The sequence below is a fragment of the Brassica napus genome, chromosome A10 (assembly GCF_020379485.1).
Source record: "Brassica napus cultivar Da-Ae chromosome A10, Da-Ae, whole genome shotgun sequence".
NCBI classification, from domain to species: Eukaryota; Viridiplantae; Streptophyta; class Magnoliopsida; order Brassicales; family Brassicaceae; genus Brassica; species Brassica napus.
In genome coordinates, this window is record NC_063443.1 from 14276225 (window position 1) to 14301441 (window position 25217).

Below are 25217 nucleotides of genomic sequence, written 5' to 3' on the forward strand. Positions count from 1 at the left end.
AAAAGAAGTGTGAACTATAAAGACTCAAGCTTTTTATTGTTTCGCATTTTTGCTCTCTGATGGTCTCTTATGATCAAATCAAATCGCTTTCTCTGGTCTCGTCGCTGTCGGGTCTCTTCTCCTCAGCAGGCGAGATGTTTCATCACTCAAACGCATCAACAGCCATCCACGTCGGCTCCGACTCCGACCCACTTCGGCGAGGAGAGTCCCAACACTGAGCGAGCTCTCATCTCAGCTCTCGGATCATGTGCCACCAACAAAGACGTCACTTACGGCCGACAAATCCATTGCCGAGTCTTGAAATCCGGTTACGACTCCAACGGGTTCATCTGCAACAGCGTCCTCAACATGTACGCTAAATGCCGTGTCTTGTCCGAAGCTGAATCTGTGTTCCAGTCCCACGCGAAGATTGACTCTGCTTCGTTTAATATCATGATCGATGGGTATGTTCGATCTCGTCGACTCGGGGACGCGCTGAAGCTGTTCGACGTAATGCCTGAGAGAAGCTGCGTCTCGTTCACTACTTTGATTAAAGGGTACGCGCAAAACGATCGGTGGAGTGAAGCGATGGAGCTTTTCAGAGAGATGAGAAGTTATGGAGTTGTGCTAAACGAAGTGACGTTAGCTACTGTTGTATCCGCTTGTTCGCATTTGGGTGGGGTTTGGGATTGCAGGATGTTGCATAGCTTAGCAATTAGGTTGAACTTTGATGGTAGAGTCTTTGTTTCGACGAATTTGCTGCATATGTACTGTGTCTGCTCGTGTTTGGAGGATGCTCGGAAGCTGTTCGATGGAATGCCTGAGAGAAATTTAGTCACTTGGAACGTGATGTTAAACGGGTACTCGAAAGCTGGACTTGTGGAACAGGCTAAGGAGCTGTTTGATCAGATTAGTGAGAAAGATATTGTGTCGTGGGGTACGATGATTGATGGGTGTCTTCGAAAGAATCAGCTTGAGGAAGCTCTTGTTTTCTACAAGGAGATGCTGCGACGTGGAATGAAACCTAGTGAGGTCATGATGGTGGACCTTCTTTCCGCTTCAGCTCGATCATCAGGGAGTTTCAACGGTTTGCAGCTTCACTGCACCATAGTGAAGACCGGTTTGGATTGTTATGATTTCATACAAGCAACGATCATACATTTCTACGCCGTCTCTAGTAACATGAAACTCGCTCTTCGACAGTTTGAAGCGAGCGTAAAAGACCACATTGCGTCGAGAAACGCGTTGATTGCAGGGTTTGTGAAGAACGGAATGGTTGAGGAGGCAAGGGAAGTGTTTGATCAGACTCGAGAGAAAGATATCTTCTCATGGAACGCTATGATATCAGGTTACGCGCAGAGCCTTTCTCCTCATTTAGCTCTACATCTCTTTAACGAAATGATCAGTAGTAGCCGATTAAAACCAGATGCAATCACAATGGTGAGTGTTTTCTCCGCAATTTCGTCGCTAGGATCGTTGGAAGAAGGGATCAGAGCGCACGAGTATCTAAACCGCAGCTCAATCCCTCCCAACGACAATCTAACCGCTGCTGTGATCGACATGTACGCTAAATGTGGAAGCATCGAAACCGCTCTAAACGTTTTCCGCCAAACAAAGAACATATATTCCTCATCAATCTCTCCCTGGAACGCTATCATCTGCGGTTCAGCGACGCATGGCCATGCGAAACTAGCGCTTGATCTCTACTCCGAACTCCAATCTCTCCCCATAAAACCGAACAGCATCACTTTTGTCGGTGTCTTGAGCGCATGCTGCCACGCGGGGCTTGTGGAGTTAGGTAAAACGTATTTCGACAGCATGAAGGAAGTTCACGGGATTGAGCCAGACATCAAGCATTATGGATGTATGGTTGATTTGTTGGGGAAAGCGGGAAGGTTGGAAGAGGCTATAGATATGATCAAGAAGATGCCTGTGAAGGCTGATGTGATCATATGGGGGATCTTGTTATCGGCTTCACGGATTCACCGGAACGTTGAGGTGGCTGAGATGGCGGCTGCTGAGCTGGCGGCGATCGAGCCATCTCATGAAGGGTGTAAAGTTTTGCTTTCGAATGTTTATGCAGACGCGGGGAGATGGGAAGATGTTGCTTTGGTCAGAGAGGAGATGCGAACTAGTGATGTTGAGTGGTCACGTGCCTTCAGTGGTGTTGCGTGATCGATTGTTTTTACATTTTTAGGCTTTTAGTGGGCTTATTATTGTATGGGCCTCAGTAAAAACAAGAGAATAAGTAGCGCGTGAATTCCACTGGAAGATGAGTTAGATAACGCGTTTGAACTTTGGTCAGCTTGTGTTTCTGTGGGTCCATCCTAAGCTGAGCTGGCTCTTTACTGTCCGAACGAAATCGCGTGTGGAAGTTTTTTTCTCTTCATGCAATTTTTTCTTGATCTTTGGTATTTTTCTTAGTATTTGATATTATCATTTAAAAGAAAAAAATGTAAGCTATTACTGGTTGACAAAAAAGAAGAAGCTATTGTTAACTGAATAAATAAACAACTGCACTGATTAATGACTTTTTCTGTGTGTTCAAGTCTGATTATCTCAGTTTGATCATGAATAAATCAACTACACTCATTTGAATCTTTCAGCATTTGAAGATTTGCCCTTATGAACAGTGAATCATTAATCTTTGCATAAAAAACTCTATAGATAAACGACCATGGATTACATTTTATTATTGCAGAAAAGAAATAATCATTAGAAGTTCATAAGAAAAGGAATGATAATAATCACTCAACAAATTTTTGGTATTTTATGATAACATCATAATGAAAGGCATGTGATGCACATGGACTGATGAAGCATTTCCACGGTTCTCCGTGACCCCTCGTTCTCCTCTTGGTTTCTTTTGGGTTTGTTTATGAAGATAGCATTTTATAATGTGAAACGTATATTTCCATTCTACGTGTTATTCAGATAATTAAATTAAGACTCTCTATCATTTAAATTAGTTTGACACTATATATTTCTGCGTGAGACTTTTTTGGCTTATATATACATGTATGTATTTAATAATAACTAGATTTTGACCCGCACGCCCGTGCGGATGTATTTTTTAAAAAAATATGATGCTATTTGATTTTTATGTCACTATTTAGGGTTGGTAAAAAAACTCGAATTCGAAAAATTGAACCGATCACAATCCGAATAAGTAGTACTAAATCTGAACCGGAATTGATTAAATATCCGAATTATTCAAAATTTTGGTATTTGAAGAATTGAAATCTAATCCGATCCGAACCGAAGTATTTTGGGTATCCAAAATAGATTTATATACTTATATATATTAATTATTTTTAGATTTAATATATATAAAAACATCCAGAATATATATGATGTAAATATATACAAATAATCAAACGTAAATACTTAAATATATGATGTAAACTTTTAAGTTCGCTTAAATGCTTGAAAATATGATGTAAACTTCTAAGTTCGCTTAAATACTTATATATATGATGTAAACTTTTAAGTTCGCTTAAATACTTGAAAATATATACAAATAATCAAACATAAATATCTTAAATAGTTAAGATATACTCAAAATTCCAAAAATACTTAAATAATTATTAATTCTCTATCCAAATATTTAAACCAAACCTATTTAAATTGGTTATTCAAATCCGAACCAAATCCTCAAAGATCTGAACTGAACACAAAATCCCAAAAAGATCCGAAAATGAACTCGAACGCCCACCCCTAATCACTATTATTTATATATATATATATATATATATATATATATGTGTGTCTTCATAGGTTACAAAATATGTGTTATCATATAATTAATCGTATTTTATATGTACCATCAAATAAATTTTCTTATAATTAATAATATTTTATATGTACAATCATATAAATAATCACATATATTATATTTTAAAATTTAATGTGAAGTATAAAAACCATAATTTAACTTGGTGTTTGAAATTGGACTTTGTATTGTATTTTTCTTATATATATTGAAAATATTTTTATAATAGTTATTAGAAAATATGTTAGCAAAAATCAAATTTTGAATATATATATATATATATATATATATATATTTGAATGAATTTTTGATATAAATCAATTTTAAATTATTATTTTGATTTGAATATATTATATATCAAATAATATAGATCTATTATTTTTTAATATAATGTAATGGAATTCCAATTGTTAATAGCATAAACCCATTATTTTTTTTTCTAACTTACTACTATCCATGTTTCCAAACAATACTATTTTTTTAACTACTATCCATATTGCCAAACAATCTCAATGTGTACTTCAACTTTAAGAATATAGATATGAGAGAAAAACTCAAAACAAGAATCTGCAAAAAAAAACATAGAAAATACATGCTTAAAATGAATTTTGTAGTAGCTGTTGCATGTACAAATTCTATTAAGTATAATGTACAAGACGCATATGTTGTCTATAAATAGTTAAATGATCTGCTATATTTGTTCTATTTATCCATCATATTTTACTTGTCTAAATAAATTGGTGTTTTTGAAAATTTAGATGTTTTCATTCATTAATACTTATATTCTAAAATACATTTTCTCTTCGGCCAACTCCGTTAACTAGAAATTCATAGGAGTATAAACTACTATTAAATTAACGAATACTCCCTCCGTTTTTTAATATAAGTCGTTTTACTGCTATGTACGCAGATTAAGAAAATCATTAACTTTTTATATTTTCTAAACAAAAACATCATTAATTATTTACCTAACCACAATTCAATCAATAGAAAAATAGAAGATATATTACCATTGGTCATACAACATTAACTATTAATAAATTTTACATAGAAAACCGAAAACGACATATAATTTGGAACAAAAAAGTTTCTCTAAAACGACTTATATTAAAAAACGAAGGGAGTATTATTGTAATAAATTAAACAGTTGAATCATTAGTCTCATAACACATGGGATAACGATTAATAAGATGATGATAAAACAATAGTTTTTCATACAAAATATCTAAACTTTTATTCGCCCTTCGGAGTTTGGACATTATCCAAAGCTAATTTATTCCTCCAAAAACGCAAGTACCCATAAACCCGAGGGCAAATAAGACCTTTTCCACTAGGATAATCAGACTCCACTTATCTGCTTTTTTCAATTACAACAGAGAGAGAGAAGGAAAACAAAAAAAAAATCAAAATCATATTTAATACTTTGCTCTGTTCTTCAATATAGAGAATTTAGATCTCTTCTTCACCACTCTTTGCTCTGCTCCTCGCTCGCTTATTGAGATTCAGATCCGAATAAGAAACTTGTCAGCTCAGATAACAATCGAAAAAAGCTTCTCGGCTTTTGAAAAGCTGCCTCCTTTTTTTACTCTGTTTCCAGAAGCAGAGATTGTTCAAAGAAGATAGAATCTCCTCTTTCTTCATCTCAAAGGAACACTGAAACCCATTCTCAAACTACCCATCTGGTTTTCTTCTTCTAATCAATCGATTTCATTGCAAAAGCTTCGATTTTTTTTATAAAAAAAATTAGGTTTCCACCCAGATCCTTTGGTCTCCGGAAGTGTTCTGATTTGTCTGAATCTCCGCTCTGTTTCTACATTGCGTTGTTAGCTCTTTGTCTAAAGGAAGCAAGATTCTTCAGACATAAGTGATTGTGGATGCTCTGTAGCTGAAGATGCAGCCTGATCAACGCAAAAAGGTCCCAACTTTACTCTCTCTTCTTTCTCAAGTTTACATAACACTATAGATTTGAGATCTGAATAGGATCCGTAACACTCCCTTATCATGGTTCTTGCAGTCATCAGTGGAACTAGATTTCTTCACGGAGTACGGTGAAGGCTCCAGGTACAGAATCGAGGAAGTCATCGGCAAAGGAAGCTACGGAGTCGTCTGCTCGGCCTACGACACGCACACGGGAGAGAAAGTCGCAATCAAGAAGATCAACGACATCTTCGAGCACGTCTCTGATGCAACTCGCATTCTCCGTGAGATCAAGCTCCTCAGGCTCCTGCGCCATCCGGATATCGTTGAGATCAAACACATCTTGCTGCCGCCTTCGAGGAGAGAGTTCAGAGACATTTATGTCGTTTTCGAGCTCATGGAGTCTGATCTGCATCAGGTTATTAAGGCTAATGATGATTTGACTCCTGAGCATTATCAGTTTTTCCTTTATCAGCTTCTCCGTGGCCTCAAGTATATACACACAGGTTAAGCTTCCACTTAAGAGGTTATGATAAGTTTTAAATGGTCTTTTCTTAACTTCGTTTTTTTTTTCCTTTTCAGCTAATGTTTTTCATAGGGATCTAAAACCGAAAAACATATTGGCTAATGCTGATTGTAAACTCAAGATTTGTGATTTTGGACTTGCGAGAGTTGCATTCAATGATACACCAACTGCTATTTTCTGGACTGTGAGTAGTAATCCAACACCTGAGTTGTATAAGATTACTCTTTTTATGGCATGAAACCAACGTTTGTACTATTGCTTTGTGACAACAGGACTATGTAGCTACTAGATGGTACCGAGCTCCAGAACTGTGTGGATCATTTTTCTCCAAGGTGATCATTATTTTGCAATTTCATCTAATGTTTCATCTAATAGTAGTCACTATAGAGTTCTCCTGCAGATTGTAGTTTCTTTTTAGTAATGTTTTTTTTCCTGTAATTATGTGGTTATGTTCAGTATACACCGGCGATAGATATATGGAGCATAGGGTGCATCTTTGCAGAGCTTTTAACAGGGAAACCTCTTTTCCCCGGGAAAAATGTGGTTCATCAATTGGATCTGATGACTGATATGTTAGGAACTCCATCTGCGGAAGCCATTGGAAGGGTTAGTGCGTCTCTTTTCACAGTGCTTAGAACTGCTTCATTGTTTCTTTTCTTTAGCTGAATTGCTTCATGTGACAGGTGAGGAACGAGAAAGCTCGAAGATACTTAAGCAGCATGAGGAAGAAGAAGCCTATTCCTTTTACACACAAGTTTCCACATGCTGATCCTCTCGCCCTTCGTCTTCTAGAAAAGATGTTGTCTTTTGAACCCAAGGACCGGCCTACAGCTGAAGAGGTGATTCACTCATTTTGTTCTTTACCCTCCTTATGATGTAAGTTTGGTTGTATTTAACTTAAATTGTGTGTTTTTATAGGCCCTTGCGGATCCGTACTTCAAGGGTTTAGCTAAGGTTGAACGAGAGCCCTCTGCTCAACCAGTAACAAAGCTGGAATTCGAGTTCGAGAGGCGGAGGGTCACAAAGGAGGACGTGAGAGAGCTCATATATAGAGAGTCTCTTGAGTACCACCCAAAGATGCTGAAAGAATACTTGGATGGTTCGGAGCCAACCAACTTTATGTACCCGAGGTAACTTGGCCTACTTGCTTTATTAACTAACTGTACTCTTGTTTACTCGTCCTTGATAATGGGCATTGTTTAATTCTGCAGTGCGGTGGAACATTTCAAGAAACAGTTTGCTTACCTAGAGGAACACTACAAGAATGGTACTTCTCATACTCCCCCGGAGAGGCAGCAGCACGCATCATTGCCTAGGTATGGCCTTAAACATTTGATGATTCTTTGGAAACAGTACATTGAGTAGTTATCTGTTCTTATGTTTTTGGCAGGGCTTGCGTTTTGTACTCCGATAACAAGAATGGAGCGGGGGGACAACAGAGTTCAATTGAAGTCACTGATGGACTCTCCAAGTGTAGCATCAGAGATGAGAGACCGCACAGGAATGCGCAGCGAATTCCCGTTAACGTCCCCCAAACAATCCAAGGTCTCACACTCTCCTGTCTCTCTCTCTCTCTCTTTGTTTATATAGTTATGTGGTTTCTGAACATTACTATGTTGTAAATGAAGCAGGTGCTGCAGTAGCTAGGCCTGGAAAAGTAGTGGGGTCAGTGTTACGCTATAACAACTGCGGTGCAGCCACAGGAGTTGAAGCTCTTGAACAACAGCAGCGTAGGATGGTGAGAAATCCGGTTGGCGTGGCTCAGTACCCAAAGAGAAGTTCTCAACCTTGCAAAAGCAGCAGAGGAGATGAAGACTGCGATTCTGCAGAAGGTTCAAGTAGATTGAAACAAAACCCTCAGTATATACCTCAGAAAGTCGCTGCAGCGCAAGATACTGCAATGAGCCGCTGGTACTAAGTTAATGTTTTGTCTCTGGAAGAAGAAACTTTACTACACGTCTCAGGTAGAGCGAAGAGAGAGAGAAAGAAAGATTGTTCTTACAGATCCTGTCATGTTATTTGTTTTGTGTTCTTAAAATGACCTTTTGTCCTTGACGTTGTAACAATATATATTGCCTTCAAATTCTTAATAAGTCTCGATTAATCCCACAAATTTCATTGGATCTTTGATTTTGATAGAAAGCTTTAGAAAAGGATTCATTGAACTTGCCGAATGAGATTGTTTTAAGATCAGACATTATCCTTAACAAATATTATACAATGCAAACGCTAATTCACCTGCTGAATCAAATCAGATCAGCCATTAAACAGCAATTATACAATGCAGAGATATGTTCAATGCAACCGCTGCTTCACTCTTCTTCCATTTGCATCACAACCATCAGCAAACATCTCTTTTCGATACCCAGATGCACTAACAGAGTGTTCACCAAGCCTCGCCACATACTTCAATAGCTCAGTTAGTAAAGATGGACAACTCTTTTTCAGATAATCAAACCCATCTGTTTGCATCACAGCTGATAAGAAAAAAAACAAGAGGGAAAACAACATAAGCCTAACTACACGAGTAGAGTTTTGAATCAGAACGACCTTACAGGAAACAGATTGATCCTTTTTTTTTCCTTTACCTTTCAGGTTCGCTGGCAAGGAAACGAATTTGAGACAGACTGCCTTCAGCTGGAAACAATGATGCTGCTCCGCTAAGGCCAAGGTGGTTGCAACAGTGTTTATAGTGATTCCTTCACAAAGTCTCGACTCGCAGATCACTTTAAGCCGCTCAAGAGCATAACGGTCTGCAGCTGCAAGGAGATGCTGAGCCACAAGAGTAGAAGCTGATTTAGAGTCTGTGCCCATTAACTCTTGCATGTCAGGCAATTCGTCCCAGTAGATAAAATGGAGCAAAACCTACACAAGAACAATAAAACAAAAAAGGAGAAAAAGACCGCCAGGAGTTAAGACTGGAACTTAAAGCAAGGAAAACAGATAGAGATTCATTACATCACAAGACCTATCTCACTATACCCACCAGCCAATCTCACTAATGTGCTAAAGATTCAATCTGTTCACTTAGTTAAACCGCATCTATAAGTCTGGTTGAAAAAGAGGAAAAAAAAAACATTCATGAAACCAACCAGGAAGAGAAGCAGAAAGAAAGAACCTTATCCTGGGTGAGTAAACTCAACAACAGGAGTAGCGCCCCAGGAGAAGATCCCGGATGGTACATTCGTGAATAGAAAATCCTGTATGACACCACAGTCACTCACCCGGAAAACAAAGGCAACTAACCAACAAATCTATCTCTTCCTATAGATATCTACTTACACATTACCAGACCAAACAGAAGCAATCCCAAAAAGAGAGTTAAAGAGAGGACCTTGAAAATGGGGGACTCCATGTCGTCTATCTCTACGCGGTCAGTGTTTCTGTCTCTTAACGGGCCAAAAAGCTGTGCCCTGAAAACTGGGGAACGCGCTGCAAGAACCAGCTTGTGCGCAGAGAATGTTTCTCCACCGACTTCAAAAGTAACATCACAACCTTTCCCACTTTCCAAAAGATTCCCGAACTGTTGGCCCAAGTTAGAAATTGGCACAGGGATGCTGTAATTCCTCTGCCCCTCCGTGCACGACTTCACCACACCAACACGGCACCGAACCAAGAGACTATTGTCCTTCATATAATCTGATGATTCTAGACTCGACTTCTTGAAAAACCGCTTGTAACCCCTGAACGAAGCAACCACCAGAATACATCATTAAACATTGAAACAACACAAACATGCCACAATCCTATCAATCTCATCACATAACACTCTAACTTCATCAGAAGATAAAAGAAAACCACACAAAACCGCTTGAACGAAGCAACCATCATTAACATTGTAACAACACAAACATGCATGACCCTATCAATCATATTACAAAGCATTATCATAACCTTCATAAGATATTTCAACAAAAATGACCCTAAATCACTCTAAAAGGCGTTCTTTCATTGCAAGCTTGAACCTTTCCAGTAAACAGAGAGAGGACAAGAACTACTCACCATAATATACATCATTAACACTGAAACAACACAAACATGTCATAACCCTATCAATCTCATCACGGAACCACATCAGAACAATCTTAACGTCATCAGAAGATAAAAGAAATTTCAACAACAAACAATGCCTTAAAATCACTCAAAAACGTGTTCTTTCATTGCAAGTTTAAACCTTTCCAGCAAACAGAGAGAGAGAGAGAGAGAGAGAGAGAGAGAGGACAAGAACTACTCACCACATGCTTCCACGATACTTGAGAGTATAAGGTCCGCTCTCGAGCGCTCTCCCGAAATGGCTATGAACCTTATGCTTCCCATTCCCACTCTGATCCACGAGCGTGAGCTCAAACAAAGCTCTCACATCAGCTCCCTCGCTCGCTAAAGCAATGAACAAAGAAAGATAAGTCGAGTTATCCTCCGGACCCTTCCCATCCGGGTAGAAGTAGATCGCCCACGTGTAACCGCCGACGGTGAACGTCTCTGAGGCCACGAATTTGCCGACGCCGAGGCCTTTTGTGAGAGAGTAGGCGCTGATCTTGAATTCATGAAAGCCATCGAGGGTTTCTGTGACGGAGGTCGATACCGTGAGCGGCGATTTCGTCGGAGATCCGGAAACCTCCGCGGTGCCCATCAACAAAGAGAGATCTTCGATTAGGGGGTTTTGGAAGAGATGAAATCGAATCTGTAAATTGGAGGGATACAGAAGGGAGAGGATAATCGGAGAGAGTCTCCGGCGGAGATCGGTGGCGTCGGTGGAAAAGGAAAAAGGAAGGAGAAGGAAAGAGCGTATGAGGTTTTTAAAACAAGTTAGGACAATGTTAGCCAGTTAAAACGTCTTTATATTTTAATTTTTTTTTTAAGTAGTTGATTAGTATTTATTTACGTGCAAATCTTTATGTACACGAAACAAAAATAAATGTGAATAGACGCATCTCTTGAATATTATTGGGCCATGGATTTGATATTTAATATATAACCTTTTGAAAACTTTGTAACGTCCGTTTTTTTTTGTAACGTCCGTTTTTTTATATTTTTTTGTTGACATTAACTTCAAAAAGCACGAACCATCGAGAAGGTGGGTGTGGTGGGTCAAAAGTTAACGGACCTAACCGCCAGCTCCGAGCAAAAGGAACCTCTCACAACGGTGAGGAAGATTCTTGGGAACTCTGCTTTGTGCGTATCTTCCTTGTGGTGGAGTGACTGAGTGAGGTTGCCAGGGTTGAGTGGTTGGCTGATCGGAGAACTGAGAGTCATGAAGAGTTTGCTTATTGGGGTTGGTACGGCGAGAGAAGGTACTAGGCATCAGGCAGCATGTAAAGGTTTTTGATTACGTGGTGGTGAATGTGTAAGGGAAGCTTGAAGATTCGGTTAAGCGTGTTGAGTCAATTCTCGATGCTGAGAAGTCTAGGGTTGACCAGAGAGTTGTCTGAATGTCAGAATCTTATGATTTCATTTCGTTTTTCTCATCTGTACTTTGCTTTATAAAGCAAATCTGATTTTCTATCAGTTTTTGAATTGAACTTACCATTGTGGAATTGAAACTCCATCTCCTTTTACTTCTTTTTTTAAGAGAATGTAAAATTAATTCAATCCAAAAAATCGATTTATGTACAAAGAAATTATTAAGGGATATGTATCCCACATTAGAAAATCAATGGGACATTAAGTAATATATAAAGGGTTAGAGCCAATTCACTAATAGCCAATTGGTTTTGAGTTGGAAGCCCATAATAAACCCGAATCTAACATGGTATCAGAGACCAGATCCTAATAAGTTAAACCTCTAATTAATATTAACCCTACCCGACCGGGTATATAGGTCGTAATTGACTCGCTCGACCGAGTATAACTGTCTTAAAAAGTTTCCGAGATTTCTGGCCGATAAGAGCCATCATCTCGAGGAGGGGTATTAAGAGATATGTATCCCACATTGGAAAATCAATGGGACATTAAGTAATAAATAAAGGGTTATGGCCAATCCACTAATAGCCAATTGGTTTTGAGTTGGAAGCCCATAATAAACCCGAATCTAACAGAAATTTAAAACAGTGATTGAACTTGTTATTTTACTCTTTTTTTTGGGTCAAAAACTTGTTATTTTACTTTAGTTGTAAAGATTACTAGTAATGAAATGAAAACACCAAGCTATACCTACCTCTTCATTGGTGTTACCTTTGGCTATATAACATTGTTAACAGATTGGTTGGCCGATGGCCACACCCATTTCTCTTGTGTTGTCATTTCATTTGTCATTTTCATCACAAACATGAGATTCAATGTCTAACAGAGAGCCAAATGTTGTTATAACTTTGAGTAACTCATTAATGGAGATTGGAAAAGGATGCAGACACGATCATTTGTCTTACAAGGATGTGTAAGAGGCAATCTTTATAAGATGTGATCCTTATGTATATTGGTTTGATATTTGATTTTACAGATCACCATAATTAGTTATCTTGAAAGGGAAGTATATGTGTTTTTTTCTATTATGGGAGGATTAAGTGGGTCCTGAAAGATGAAAGAGGAGGATCCCATTTAAGCCTTTAGCTTCACACAACAAGACTTCTGCTGGAACTCCTATGCTTGCAAGTCACCATTACTCTCATCGACTTATTGACTCACTAATTATATTTAACTACAGATTAGGTTTCATTACTCTTGCGTACGTTAACGCATTTAGTACCAAATAAGGTAAAAATTCGTGACTTATCTAAAACACAACAAGTACAAACCTTCAACCATTGTGGCTTAACGATAGATACTCTTCTTTCTTTTCACAATAACCCAAATAGAATTCTAAGAAACAAAACAAAAAAGGAAAATCAGTTGTTGTCACATTATAGGTTTCTTTTAGCTACATTAATGTATGCATCCTAATCAAATAATGACTGATAATGTTGATTGTGTAGATTTTGATCATTATGCGTTTTAAGTTTCAAAATATATGTTTACACTAGACGCAAATGTGCAATATAACTTCTTTACCAAACATTTTCTACAAATTCTAGACGCAAATGCAAAGCAAACACACTCTACTATACGAACAAGCATGGATTTTCTTAGCATAAAGACGGAAAACAAATCATCCAATTATTGATGTAATTAAATGCTGTTTTCTTTTTGCTTATGGAAGGTAAACAAAATCAAGATAAGTCAAGCAACATATAACCATAAGATCAGCAATCCTTAAACTTTTTATTTTTAATATACTAGTACTGTTATATGGAAAATTTGAAAAAGACAAAAGTTAAAAAGATAAAGAAAAAGGATGTCAAAATAAAAACAAAAAGATGCATTAAGTTCTAAACAAAAAGAAGATGTCATGAAATTGTTATTTGGTTGTTTAAATGTAACTTTTGGTCATAAATTTGCTGGGGTGAAGCATATACAACAATTATGTTGAAGTTATACTTTCTTGCACATTTCCTCTTGCGTTACTAAGCTTATTTGCAACCTTGCTCTCTACTCTTTTGCTTATTTTGCTTTCATCTCTCTCTCTTTATATACGTCGACCATATATATATGAAGAAAGTAAAACCATGCTTTCCACATTTCTTTGCATCACCACTTCAACAACTCTCAAGTCATTACTATTCCAAAAAGATACAGAAAGAACGAAAATAAAACTTTCCCATTGGCGATTTAAGTTGCTAGATTATAATGGCTTCAAGGAATTACGAAGAAGAAGAAGATCGAAGCATTCGTTTGCAGGTTTTACTCATATTAGTTTCTTACGTATACTTTTGTACTTGAGCTGTTTTTGAGTTTAGGTTTCCTTGAAAGCTTTTTGTATATTTTACTTTAATATTGATAAACCTAACATTATTATTGTCGTTAAATAATATGTCTTCTTCATATTTATGTAGATTTCTATCAATAAAAATCCCATTTAAAGAGAATTAATAGTTACTAAAACTCTCATGTCAATATAGGTGTCGGAGCTACATAAACTGGAGGAAGCTAGAGGCTCAAACGACACCGTATTCGATCTAAGAAGCAGCATTGAGAAAGGAGACAGCGGCGAAACCGCGGACGCAGCCTCCGTTTCCTCCGCGACCGCGTTTCGCAGTAAATCAACGACCCCCGCTCCAGAGAAGCAGCTAACGCTGTTCGCTCTCCAGCTCGCGATCCTCGAGAAAACCGCCACCGGAATCGGAACCCTAGGCTTCATCTGGGCCACGGTGGTCCTCCTCGGCGGCTTCGCGATCACCCTCGACGGCTCGGACTTCTGGTTCATCACCATCATCCTCCTCATCGAAGGCGCTCGAATCTTCAGCCGAAGCCACGAGCTCGAGTGGCAGCACCAGGCCACGTGGACCATCGCCGGCGTCGGGATCAGCAGCTTCCGCGCTCTCCGATCGACCTCAGCTTCCCTCCTCAGATGCCTCCGAATCCGATCGAGAGAAACGACGACGACGGTTACAAGAGACTCCGAAGCCGCCACGTGGCGGAAGAACAGCTCAGAGGTGCCTCTCCTTCCGTACGCGAGATGGTTCTTCATCTCCAGCGCGGTGAGCCGCCTCCTCTACTGGCTCCAGCTCCTCTCCGCGACGGCGTGCGTGGCGTTGTCTTCGTACAAGCTCGTGAGGCACAACTACGGAGACGTTCACAAGGGGGATACGGATAAGAGGAATAGACAGTCGGCGCTCAACATATTCTACTCGCTCGCATTGGCTGAGGCGTTGCTGTTTTTAGCTGAGAAAGCTTATTGGGAGTGGAGAGTGAGTGTTTGTAATTTGCTTGAGAATGTGACTAGAGAGTGTGAGTTTGGGGCTACTGGTTTGGTTTCGATAAAGAGGTTTTTCTATGATTCTTACTCTAAGTGTGTGAATGGGAGTATCTTTGATGGGTTGAAGATGGATATTGTGAGCTTTGGTATGGAGCTTTTGGGGTCTAACTCTTCTGATGAGCAGCTTATTGGGGCTAGGATTCTTAGACAGTTTGCAGTTAGTGAACGGTACTCGGAGGAGACGCTTGAGAAGATCGGAATCAACTTCCCTGTTGTTGAAAGGTTTGGTCTTTACACTCGAGAAGATTGGAATCAACATGGTTACTAACTTTTTGTTTGTTACTAGGTTGGTGGAGATGCTGAACTGGAAAGATCTGCAAGAGGAAGAGATCAGGAGATCAGCGGCTGAGATAGTATCGAAGCTAGCTGGCAAAAAGCAGAACTCTTTAAGAGTAGCTGGGATCTCTGGTGCGATGGAATCGATTTCATCGTTGTTAGAGAGCACGAGGTCATCAGGTGAAGCTCCAGATGAGATTGGGGAGAAGAAAGTGTTCCATGAGCATGATCTACACTACGATTTCTGTAGATTTAACAATTTGGGACTGTTGATTCTGAAGAAGTTGGCTAAAGATCATGATAACTGTGGAAAGCTAGGCAACACGAGGGGTCTTCTCCCGAAGATAATTGATTTCACACACGTGGATCAAGTTCTGTTGTGGGAGGAGAACGCAGAGGTTGCTAGGTCACAGGTTCTGACGTTGAAACGGTCCCTGCAGCTGGTGAAAATGTTAGCCAGCACGACTGGGCACACAGGGAAGTGCCTCAGGAGGGAGATCTCGGAGATTGTTTTCACGGTTAGCAACGTGAGGGATGTGTTGAGACACGGGGGGAGATACCCGAAGCTGCAGAAGCTCGGGATAGGGATACTGACAAACCTTGCGCTTGACACGGAAGCTAGGGAGAGAATTGGCGGAACGGGTGGTGTTTTGAAAGAGCTGTTCAACATTTTCTTTAAAACTCACGGAGACGATGGGAATCAGGGATGTGTGAGGATCGCTGCAGGGGAGGCGATAGCGATGCTTGTGTTGGAGAGCAAAGGCAACTGCCTCCATGCTCTTAGGCTTGGAGTGATGGGGAGGCTTGTGGAAGCACTTGAAGTTCCTTTGATCCGTGTGAATGCTGCAAGAGTGTTGAGAAACTTGTGCTTGTACTCTGGGGATGATTGCTTTCATGAACTGAAGTTCGTTAGAGCAGCAGCACCTACGGTTAGTATTCTGATATACAATGATGTACAACTCAAAGCTACATTGAGTAACAAATCCTGATACTTTCTTCATTTTGTTGCAGGTGTTGAAGTCAATCACATCAGAAGACAACAAACTACAGGAAGTGATGGTGGGGTTAGCAGCCCAAGTGTTTAGATTCATGAGTCCAGAAGATTCCTGCTATGTTTTCATGGATTCAGGGATCAGGCGGCGGGAACTGGCATACTCGTTGGTCTCGATTCTGAGAAAACACGACAAACCAGCGATTAAGGTGCCAAGAATCAGGAGATTTGCGATCGAGCTGGCGGTATGGATGATGGAAGATGACATGGAGAATAATGTAGCGGTGTTCAGAGAGTTGGGTCTGGAGAAAGAGCTTGAGAAGGTTCTCGAAACTACGGCTGAGCTTGAGAACTTCGATGTTTTCTCTGGTACTGTTGGAGTAAGCCGTCATAGCAGGACGGTCCATTCGCTAGCTGAGCTAGCCTTGAAAATTCTTGAGGATAACTGAACCATGAAAATATAACTCAATTGTTTTGAATGAAGAACAAATGAAATGTAATTATGTAATACATTATTTAATTTATTGATTTGAAGTTATGCTATTCTTTTCTTCTTGTGCTGTGCAGAAGACAGCAAATAAGCTAGGTATATAATTCTTTAGCCAAATTGAAGGACGAAGTAAAGAATTTAAAAACATTGCTTGTAGGTGAAGAAAAGTTTTATTCATATGAACTGGATAAATATATAAATACAGACATACAGAGATGTTGTGATCATCCCAAGACAGAAACAGAGAAAAAAGGACATTGTCTGGTTTTCTTACAAGCCCTGTCGGAAAACTCAGAGAATCTTTCTTATAGGCATTAACATGGCTTCAGGAGGATCAAAGTCGGCAGCTTTCATGCTTCTGTTGCTGAATCTTGGTCTCTACTTTGTAGTCACCATCATCGCTGCCTGGGCAGTTAATCACGGCATCGAGAGAGCTCGCGAGTCCGGTAACTAAAAATAAATAAAATGATCCCAATTTCTTCAGGGTTGAATGTGATCAATCAATCTTTTTTTGTGGTTCTTGCAGCGTCGGTGCTGTCTCTCCCGGCGAAGATCTTCCCGATATACTTCCCGGTGGGGAACATGGCGACTGGCTTTTTCGTGATATTCACGTTGATAGCTGGCGTGGTCGGAATGGCGACATCACTCACCGGAATCATGAACGTACTTGAGTGGGACTCTCCGAATCTCCATTCCGCCGCAGCTTCCTCTCTCATCTCCTGGTCTCTCACTCTCCTCGCCATGGGGTAAAAAAGCTCATAATCAAACCGGGGTTTAATCCAATTCAATTAATAAGCACATATAAACCGGTTTGGTTCTTGGTGCAGATTGGCTTGTAAGGAAATCAACATAGGCTGGACCGAAGCCAATCTAGTAAGCTTTTATTACCGGTTTTGTCTGTTTAGTTTAAGATCTATCATGAAGTCATGACAATAAATTTTGTTTCCCGGTGTTCAGAGAACTCTTGAAGTGATGACAATAATAGTAAGTGGTACTCAGTTGTTGTGCACCGGAGCTATTCACGTCGGAGTTGGAGAAACAGTCGACGCAGTAAGGCCTCATGTCGGGAGAGCTTGAATTTCTGGACTAAGAGACAATTTATATATTGGTTTGGTTGTATTTTCCTTCTTCTTAAAAAACTGTTTACACATAAACCGAGAGTTTGAGATTGTGTAATTTGTGTCTTGTGTGTGTATATTATAATGTTTTCATCGTCTATTGTATTCATTTATTTTTATTCTATACCTTGATTGTATACGGCACTATCTGAAACTATGTAAAGACTCTCATATATCCACTAATTAAACTCGTTGGGTTAATACTAGTGAATGTCAAGAACAAAGAGATTTAATAACATGATATTACATTACATTACATTTTTCAAACCGAGCTTCTCATCTCTGGCAACAAAGTTTCTTCCCACCCTCACGCATAATTTCATAAGCAAGCTTATACTTCTCCAGAGACGAAGTCCCAAACTCTATATCTTTCCAGCTACAACTCGAGCTGAGATTCGACGCACTGAACGTCACAGCATCTTTCTCACTCTCTTTTCTCACCAAGAACCTACTCACAGCTCATTTTTCGTAAGTCTTTAAACAGTCTTCTACCAAGAACTTAGCTTTGTGGAAGTTTTGCCAGATTCAGCAGTGCACTGCACTTCTTTCCCAACAGTATCACTACTAATTTTACATCATGACACGAGTTTACTTCCTCCGTGAGAGCATCCATCAGCTGAGGAGCGGTCTACAGAAGCTGAACTGGTTTGTACTCGATCGGTCTAAATCACGGAGTACCACAACCCCTTGCGATCTTTCCGGTCTGACCTTGATCCATATAACAACAGTCTTCACCTCGTGACTAACAGATACAAACACTACATCCGGTTCTTTTCGATGGAAGATATGCTTCCCTTTTAGCTAATCCATGGCTCTTGAAAAGATGCAGCAGCAAATCCAGTAGACTCTAACAGTAGTGTCGACACAATCATCTGTTATTTGACTGATCCTAACTCTGAACCCAATAATTAGCCGAACAAAACTCCCAACCCTGTCACTATCAGAAACCGCTTTAGGGTGGTGATCATTACTCACTTCAAAAACACGTAATGGGTATCCTTTCGCTACCAACACTGGTAAGCTCAATGCAAATGATCGAAAGAAGGGGAGAAAAATACACACAAGAGTTCATCGGAAAATCTCACATCAGACAATGAGTTCCTTCCTAACTATGATCGTGTATTTGTAAAAAACTAGAGAATTCAGAAGAAAGGAGGAGATTTTATCAACCAACCCCAGATAAGATGCACTCTCATCTCAACTGAACTGAACTGAACTGAAGCCAACATCAACACAAGAACGTAAAAGCCAGACACTCTTTCACCACAAAAATTGATTGTGGCAGGCATAGAGAGAGGAAGAAGAAGAAGCAATCCCTTTTTTTTTATTTTATCCGGCAGTCAATTTGACATTTTTTTTTAACTAAAAAGCCAATGTCGTTATTACCGCCGTATCGATAACTTTGATCATGTAATGTAATTAAAAACTTTATTATTCTTCTAAGCCAAATAGAGAGAGAGAGAAAGTTAAAATCTTTGATGAAGAAGATCCGAATCAAATTGGGGAGGATCAAAATCTAGGGTTCCGGCGGAGCACTCGACTTTCTTCTCCCGGATTTAACAAAAAAAAAAAAAAAACTCTCTCCTTTTCATCATCAAGCATGAGTAGAGGTCAGTCGTATTTCATCACTCTCATCAGAAACCCCTCTCGTCAGAACAACAACACCACCCAGATACGTACTCTAACCCTCGATTCTCCTTCTCGGAGCAGCAGTACCGAACCTAACTCCGATGCGCATCAGGCTTTAACATCCTACACGGAGATGGCTAAAACCGTCACTACCATCATCAGAGAGAGACACAGATGGCAGCAGACCCTGGTATCTGATTTCCCCTCGTTTAATTTCGCAGATCCTCTGTTTTTCCGACAAATGTTGACTTTACAGAACAACAACAACACCAACAGCAACGTTATGTTTTCTCTCTGGTTCTTCCGTTGGCTCTGCTCCACCTTTGATTACAAACCTGATCCCGTTTCTTTAAACCTTCTCTTCGGTGCTCTTTTGGATGCGAAAGCCGTTAAAGCCGCGAAAAGCTTTCTCGACACCACTCGTTTTAGCCCTGAGGCGACACTGTTAGATCGGTACGTGAAGTGTCTTTGTGAAGATGGGTTGGTGGAAGAAGGTATTAAAGTGTATACACTACTCAAAGAGAGTGGAACTGTTCCTACTGTTCCAACTTGCAATGCTGTTTTACTAGGCTGCTTGAAAGTTAAGAAACTAGATCTCTTCTGGGAGCTTCACAAGGAGATGAAAGAAGAGACCGAGGTTGTTGATCTCGAGAGGATACAGTGTTTGATTCAAGCTTTGTGCGACGGTGGTGAGGTTTCAGAAGGGTACGAGTTACTCAAGAAGGTTTTGAAACAAGGGCTTGATCCAGGACACGCTGTGTATTCAAGATTGATATCTGGCTTTTGTAAGATTGGGAACTACGCTTGTATGTCTGAGATTCTCCACACGATGATCGCGTGGAACCATTCCCCGAGTATTTATACCTACCAGGAGATTATCAAGGGGCTGTGCAAGAATCAGAAGCAGCGCGAGGCGTTTAGTGTGTTCAACAGCCTCAAAGAGAGAGGCTATGCGCCTGACAGGGTCGTGTATACAACGATGATACATGGATTATGTGAGATGGGGTGGTTCGGGAGCGCGAGGAAGCTTTGGTTTGAGATGATGGAGAAAGGGATGCGGCCTAATGAGTTTACTTACAATGTGATGATACATGCGCATTTGAAGAGAGGAGAAGTTGTGCTGGCTAGGGAACTTTACGGAGAGATGCTTAGAAATGGGTTTGGAGAGACAACGGTGAGCTGTAATACGATGATCACGGGGTTCTGCTCGTATGGAAGAGCGGATCAGGCGTTTGAGGTTTTCAAGAAAATGTCTGACATAGGAGTTAAGCCGGATGCGATCACTTATAACGCTTTGGTTCAAGGGTTTTGCAAGGAGAATAAGGTTGAGAAAGGGATTAGTCTGTTCAAGGAGCTCAAGGCCTTGGGGATGAAGCCTTCTGATAGGACTTATGCTGCACTTCAGAAGGTGAGAAACCTGAAGATGTCTGAGTCGGTTGCAGCTTCTTTAAATGAGATTTTAGAGGTTGCTTGAAAGAAGTATCCTGTGTGTCTTAGAACTGTAACATTAGGTTGTTTCATCAACATAAACAAAAAGGTCATGTTCATTTTTTTTTTTTGCTGATCTGTATTTTTTTTTGTTCTCCCTTGAGAAATAAAACAAAAGGGGTTTCATTGAATGAACTATATCCATTTCAAAGATTACATACAAAAGCACAATATTCATATGAAATTATTAAAAGGTAACAAGGTGTTATGGTTTTTTAATAAGAGACAAGTTTAGGGATCAGAGCAACTCAGCGAACTGTCACAGAGAATCAAAAGTTACATTTCTACTACATGTATTAGGAAAACAAGCAGTTTCATACAGTTATGAAACTTCTGAGACAGAGATCACCAGAAAGCTCTTTTACAGGACTCAGGAATCACCGCATGGAACGGAGGAAAAGTATGTTCACAGTTCAAGGTTTTTCAGGCGAGACATTTTCTGGATCTCCTCGATGATCAGCTCCTTTTCCTCCTCGAATTGATCATCTTCAGAACCTAAAATAAGATTTTTTAAAGCAAAGGAATAAGTCTAGTTTAGAGTGTAGTGTCTATAAGATCACTACTCGACTAGTTCTGAGTCGTTACCTTTACCAGGGGACAAGTTGTGAAGAAGTTCAAGTAACTTCTCGTGGTTTCTTGCCAAAATGATCTTCACTTCTTGTGGCTTATTAGGATTCGCAACAAAGATCTGTAAAGCGCACAAATAAAATGCGGTTCATCAGAGAGACCTATTAACAGTTTAGTTACCAGATAAAGTTGCGTTTTTTGAACAAAGTGAGTCATGTTACCTTGAATATATGAAAGGCTGAGATTTGAATATTCTTGCTCGAGTCCTATTCAAATTAACATTAACACCATTACATGAAAACCAACTGATGAGTTTGTGATAAACTAACCGCAAAAAATATAAAAAGATGGAAGTTACAAACTCATTGCTAACCTTCAAAAGTGTCATAATCACTTTCATGTAACGAACTTCTAAGATGAATTTCTTCATTATGTGGGAGTTTGGAGGCTCCAACAAGAAATCCGAGAGAAGCTAAATCCAGCCATGAATAGTTTCACTGTTAACAAAAATTATAATAAGAGACGAATGTAGCACCAGAAAAGGAGCAAACAAAACCTTCAACGATTGCCTTCTCGTCACATAGTTTGATGATGTCAAAAGCCTTTCGTATATATCAAAGAACTGAAACAAAGGAGAAGACATGTTTATTCATTTCAATAAAGGATTTATAACCGAGAAATGCTTCTTGAGTTTTTCATATAAGCTTGATAAAAAAGATGCTGGAGCAAACCTCAGGGTAATGAGAGGTGAGAAACTCAGAGACGACAGTGTCATGTTTTGTGAGAAGATCCTACAAAGAGAGGTTAACAAAGTGTTGAGTAAAGAACCAAAATCAAAAACCGAGTTGAAGTCAATAGTGAAAAAGTCACCTTGAATGTTGAAAATGCATCAGAAGCAACATCAAAGTTCGGCAATTCCACAAATTTGAAGAATAACTCAAAGCAAGCAGACTCTAGAATATACCTGAAAAGGCACTACAACCAATTTTAACCGTGTGAAAAAAGAATTCAACTCAACAAAAACAGCTTTGGAATCACAGTGGTATTGACTTACTTAGCAAGACTTGGGAATTTAATGCATTCCCTAAGCATACTTCCACAATGCAGAGCTATCTCCTTGTTATCATAGCTGCTCACAAAGAGTGAATTATCAATAAGGATTCAAATCAAAGAACAGAAAAAAAGATCCAATCTTTAAAGTATTTACCATACAACCAAACAGTCAAGCAACTCAAAATGTTCTTCAAAGTACTGCACACAGCAATAAGCCTCCCCAACTTTTTGCTTCAACAAGATAGACGAGCAATGCAGCAAATCTTTTCTTGTCTGCAAACATAGCTCAACTGGGTCAATAACAGTTTTCAATTAACACAAACAAAGGAAGCAGATTGAAACCTACTTCCCATCCCAAAATGTGTAGCTTATGAATAACAAGAGAGATAACATCTTCTTTGCAAAACTCTAATGCTAACTGTACAGCTTGATCAGCATTTGGCTCAGCCTCGCCATCTCCAGACAGCATTCCTCTCAGAGATGAAAAATTCTTCTCAACTTCTTCCAAAGCCTAACAAAAACAAAAGTAAACAATTCCCAATTTCAACGGTTCCGAGTGAATTACAATAAGCAATCAAGAGTGAATCTAAAATTCAAGAGTAGTAAAGGCCTATAAAGGTGAAAACTTTAACCTTCTCGAGGGCTTTAACTTCGACGACGGTTTTGGTGTCGAGAGCCAAGAGGCTGTCTCTGATCGCCTTAACAACCTCTTGAGGCGTCTTGGGCCTTGATGGCTTGAAGAAGGAGAACGACATCAGAGAATCAGATTCGGATTCCTTGTTGAGATTCTGAGCTCACCGACGAGATCGTGGATCGGAAACTCATTCAATAGCGCTACGAGAAAAAAAAGGGCGACACTTTTCTTCTCTTCTTCGTCCTCCTTCTCTCCCTCGCTTCAAAGCTAGATGGTCAAATCAAATCATGCACATGTTTTTTTTTTTTTGCTTTTTCTAATCACGATGTTAAGGCAAAACAAACTTCTGTTTAGTTTCACTTTCACACAGTGTAATGGATTTTTAAAAAGTAATTAATGCACGGCTTTTTAACTCATGGGTTTTGTCTTGATCTATTCCATGTTGGCCCAATAAGGCCCAATTAACGTTTTCATAGCTTTTTTCAGTTGGAAGAGATAATAAAGTGTTTTGCAGATTCAAAAGTAGATGTTGACAAATATACATAATAAATTGCCGTGCTATAGATACAATGATTTGGATCACCCGTCAGATATCACGTATCACCAATACAAATAGTAAGACATGTCGCAAGCAAGCTTCTAAGTAATTTATTCCTCAAGAACAATAATCCAATATAGAGGGTTACAAATATATAGAGTTGTAGATATCTAGACTATATGCTTATGATTTCTCTACTAGATAGTTAAAAATGAAACCCTAAAAGCCAAACATATGTTATGATTGCACAGGAGTTGGGGGGCTTATGGTTTGGAGACACTGTCATATCAATGTTCCTTCTCCCTATCAAACTCTTCATATCCCCTGCAACATCATCATCATATACAGCTTCTTCTTGTTTGCTCTCAAAAAATAGGTTTTTGATATATGTTCAATTGGAGTAGCTTAGTTATATGAAAATGAATAATTTTAACAAGGTTTCTCATTTTACTATTAATTAATCTTATTTTTAGTTAATGGGACTTTAAAAATGTGTGTGTGTTTCAGAAACAAATATCCCTCTCTATTTCTGTGTTTCTTCTGTGTATGTTTATTTTTTTTATTTTAGTAAGAGACTGAAATCTTTTAAAGAAAAATTAATATTGTAAATTAGGTATACTGCATATATCAAAAACTATCATCTGACATAATATATCGTTAATTAATAAACTACAAAACAAACAATTAAGTTGATTTTGCGATTATTTATTGTTCTTTTATAATCGGTTGAGTCACACTCACATAACATTTTGATTGCCATTACTATAGGGGCTTAGTAGGATATTCATCAACCGTACATATATATGTATTAGTTAGATTAGACATATAAAGGAGTAGGAAACAGGTTATATAAGCAAGTATGAATGAGCCCACAAGCCAAAGGTAGGATGAATATTCCACTGCATTGCACACACAAAAAAGTAATTATGAGGGATACATGCATAGGGTTGTAATCTATAATAATAAGCAACAAAGAACCAAGATTCTTTAACCAAATTAAAATATAAGATTAACTAAATCAACTGACAATTAGTCAATGCATCATATATTGTTTAAGATTTCCAAGATACTGATAATCCTCTCGTTAGGAGCACTCCTCATTTCAAAATCCAAAGTGGATTTTCTTTTTGGCACACCATATAGATATAGTATACTGATTTTACTTACAACGATTTCAAATAAACCAGAAGCTGTAGAAGCAGTAATGAGGAAATGAATCTTAACTGTACATGAAAGGATTTTCTTTATGTACTAAACTGTACATGAAAGGATTTTATTAAGAGAGAGAATCAAATACCTTTTGAAGAGGACAGAGGGTTCCGAGAAGAGGGAACATGATGGCCTCCATGCTTCACCCTTCTCTCATCATCAGCTATCATATGAAAAAAAAAAAGACTGAGCCAAATCTCTTGAAAGTCTCTTCATCACAAAAGTGTCACATGTAATAATGT

At 39.0% G+C, this 25217-nt stretch overlaps 7 protein-coding genes across 9 annotated transcripts; 5 read left to right on the plus strand and 2 right to left on the minus strand.

Annotated features, from left to right (window-relative positions):
* The first annotated feature begins 69 nt into the window (after positions 1-69).
* Positions 70-2368, plus strand: LOC125579238 (pentatricopeptide repeat-containing protein At5g19020, mitochondrial-like). The gene has a single exon (XM_048743154.1). It carries the CDS (start codon positions 70-72, stop codon positions 2152-2154), a length of 2085 nt encoding a protein of 694 aa, XP_048599111.1. The 3' UTR covers positions 2155-2368.
* A 2746-nt stretch (positions 2369-5114) lies between these two features.
* Positions 5115-8317, plus strand: LOC106371838 (mitogen-activated protein kinase 16). Of its 2 annotated transcripts, none has more exons than XM_013811942.3 (10): positions 5115-5666; positions 5766-6174; positions 6251-6378; positions 6467-6526; positions 6651-6800; positions 6878-7033; positions 7113-7324; positions 7406-7510; positions 7585-7739; positions 7823-8317. In XM_013811942.3, exons 1-10 carry the CDS (start codon positions 5643-5645, stop codon positions 8110-8112), a joined length of 1689 nt encoding a protein of 562 aa, XP_013667396.2. In that variant the 5' UTR covers positions 5115-5642; the 3' UTR covers positions 8113-8317. The 2 variants fall into 2 exon arrangements, with proteins under 2 accessions (XP_013667396.2, XP_013667397.2); XM_013811943.3 differs by having other exon boundaries at positions 5116-5666; positions 7826-8317.
* Positions 8318-8334: 17 nt separating this feature from the next.
* LOC106371839 (BTB/POZ and MATH domain-containing protein 1) lies at positions 8335-11236 on the minus strand. 2 transcript variants are annotated; one of them, XM_013811945.3, is made up of 5 exons: positions 10430-11236; positions 9494-9877; positions 9313-9394; positions 8783-9059; positions 8335-8671 (listed from the first exon to the last, which is right to left on the minus strand). In XM_013811945.3, the coding sequence occupies exons 1-5, from the start codon at positions 10822-10824 to the stop codon at positions 8490-8492; spliced, it is 1320 nt and encodes a 439-aa protein (XP_013667399.2). In that variant the 5' UTR covers positions 10825-11236; the 3' UTR covers positions 8335-8489. The 2 variants fall into 2 exon arrangements, with proteins under 2 accessions (XP_013667399.2, XP_013667398.2); XM_013811944.3 differs by lacking the exon at positions 9313-9394 and having other exon boundaries at positions 9529-9877.
* A 2481-nt stretch (positions 11237-13717) lies between these two features.
* LOC106371840 lies at positions 13718-16792 on the plus strand. The gene is made up of 4 exons (XM_013811946.3): positions 13718-13904; positions 14126-15204; positions 15269-16187; positions 16270-16792. Exons 1-4 carry the CDS (start codon positions 13854-13856, stop codon positions 16696-16698), a joined length of 2478 nt encoding a protein of 825 aa, XP_013667400.2. The 5' UTR covers positions 13718-13853; the 3' UTR covers positions 16699-16792.
* A 147-nt stretch (positions 16793-16939) lies between these two features.
* Positions 16940-18060, plus strand: BNAA10G16080D (membrane protein PM19L). Its single transcript, XM_013811947.3, has 4 exons — positions 16940-17185; positions 17266-17485; positions 17567-17612; positions 17697-18060. The coding sequence occupies exons 1-4, from the start codon at positions 17059-17061 to the stop codon at positions 17814-17816; spliced, it is 513 nt and encodes a 170-aa protein (XP_013667401.1). The 5' UTR covers positions 16940-17058; the 3' UTR covers positions 17817-18060.
* A 1210-nt stretch (positions 18061-19270) lies between these two features.
* Positions 19271-21105, plus strand: LOC106371844 (pentatricopeptide repeat-containing protein At5g18950-like). The gene has a single exon (XM_013811948.3). The coding sequence runs from the start codon at positions 19458-19460 to the stop codon at positions 20958-20960; it is 1503 nt and encodes a 500-aa protein (XP_013667402.2). The 5' UTR covers positions 19271-19457; the 3' UTR covers positions 20961-21105.
* LOC106371845 (putative MO25-like protein At5g47540) lies at positions 21082-23547 on the minus strand. Its single transcript, XM_013811949.3, has 11 exons — positions 23227-23547; positions 22941-23105; positions 22749-22867; positions 22596-22670; positions 22412-22505; positions 22273-22332; positions 22098-22163; positions 21915-22013; positions 21763-21807; positions 21560-21662; positions 21082-21469 (listed from the first exon to the last, which is right to left on the minus strand). Exons 1-11 carry the CDS (start codon positions 23347-23349, stop codon positions 21381-21383), a joined length of 1038 nt encoding a protein of 345 aa, XP_013667403.1. The 5' UTR covers positions 23350-23547; the 3' UTR covers positions 21082-21380.
* Positions 23548-25217: the final 1670 nt, after the last annotated feature.

Coding starts and splice junctions, on each gene's coding strand:
- BNAA10G16080D (XM_013811947.3), top strand. CDS start 17,059: ATGGCTTCAGGAGGATCAAAGTCGGCAGCTTTCATGCTTCTGTTGCTG. Junction 17,186..17,265: donor CGAGAGAGCTCGCGAGTCCG/GTAACTAAAAAT, acceptor TGGTTCTTGCAG/CGTCGGTGCTGTCTCTCCCG. Junction 17,486..17,566: donor CTCACTCTCCTCGCCATGGG/GTAAAAAAGCTC, acceptor TTCTTGGTGCAG/ATTGGCTTGTAAGGAAATCA.
- LOC106371838 (XM_013811942.3), top strand. CDS start 5,643: ATGCAGCCTGATCAACGCAAAAAG. Junction 5,667..5,765: donor AGCCTGATCAACGCAAAAAG/GTCCCAACTTTA, acceptor TGGTTCTTGCAG/TCATCAGTGGAACTAGATTT. Junction 7,511..7,584: donor CAGCACGCATCATTGCCTAG/GTATGGCCTTAA, acceptor TGTTTTTGGCAG/GGCTTGCGTTTTGTACTCCG.
- LOC125579238 (XM_048743154.1), top strand. CDS start 70: ATGATCAAATCAAATCGCTTTCTCTGGTCTCGTCGCTGTCGGGTCTCT.
- LOC106371839 (XM_013811945.3), bottom strand. CDS start 10,824: ATGGGCACCGCGGAGGTTTCCGGATCTCCGACGAAATCGCCGCTCACG. Junction 9,395..9,493: donor CTCTTTTTGGGATTGCTTCT/GTTTGGTCTGGT, acceptor GGTGTCATACAG/GATTTTCTATTCACGAATGT. Junction 9,060..9,312: donor GTTTACTCACCCAGGATAAG/GTTCTTTCTTTC, acceptor GTTCTTGTGTAG/GTTTTGCTCCATTTTATCTA.
- LOC106371845 (XM_013811949.3), bottom strand. CDS start 23,349: ATGTCGTTCTCCTTCTTCAAGCCATCAAGGCCCAAGACGCCTCAAGAG. Junction 21,663..21,762: donor CAGCCTTTCATATATTCAAG/GTAACATGACTC, acceptor TGCGCTTTACAG/ATCTTTGTTGCGAATCCTAA. Junction 21,470..21,559: donor CAACTTGTCCCCTGGTAAAG/GTAACGACTCAG, acceptor ATCTTATTTTAG/GTTCTGAAGATGATCAATTC.
- LOC106371844 (XM_013811948.3), top strand. CDS start 19,458: ATGAGTAGAGGTCAGTCGTATTTCATCACTCTCATCAGAAACCCCTCT.
- LOC106371840 (XM_013811946.3), top strand. CDS start 13,854: ATGGCTTCAAGGAATTACGAAGAAGAAGAAGATCGAAGCATTCGTTTG. Junction 15,205..15,268: donor AACTTCCCTGTTGTTGAAAG/GTTTGGTCTTTA, acceptor GTTTGTTACTAG/GTTGGTGGAGATGCTGAACT. Junction 16,188..16,269: donor TTAGAGCAGCAGCACCTACG/GTTAGTATTCTG, acceptor ATTTTGTTGCAG/GTGTTGAAGTCAATCACATC.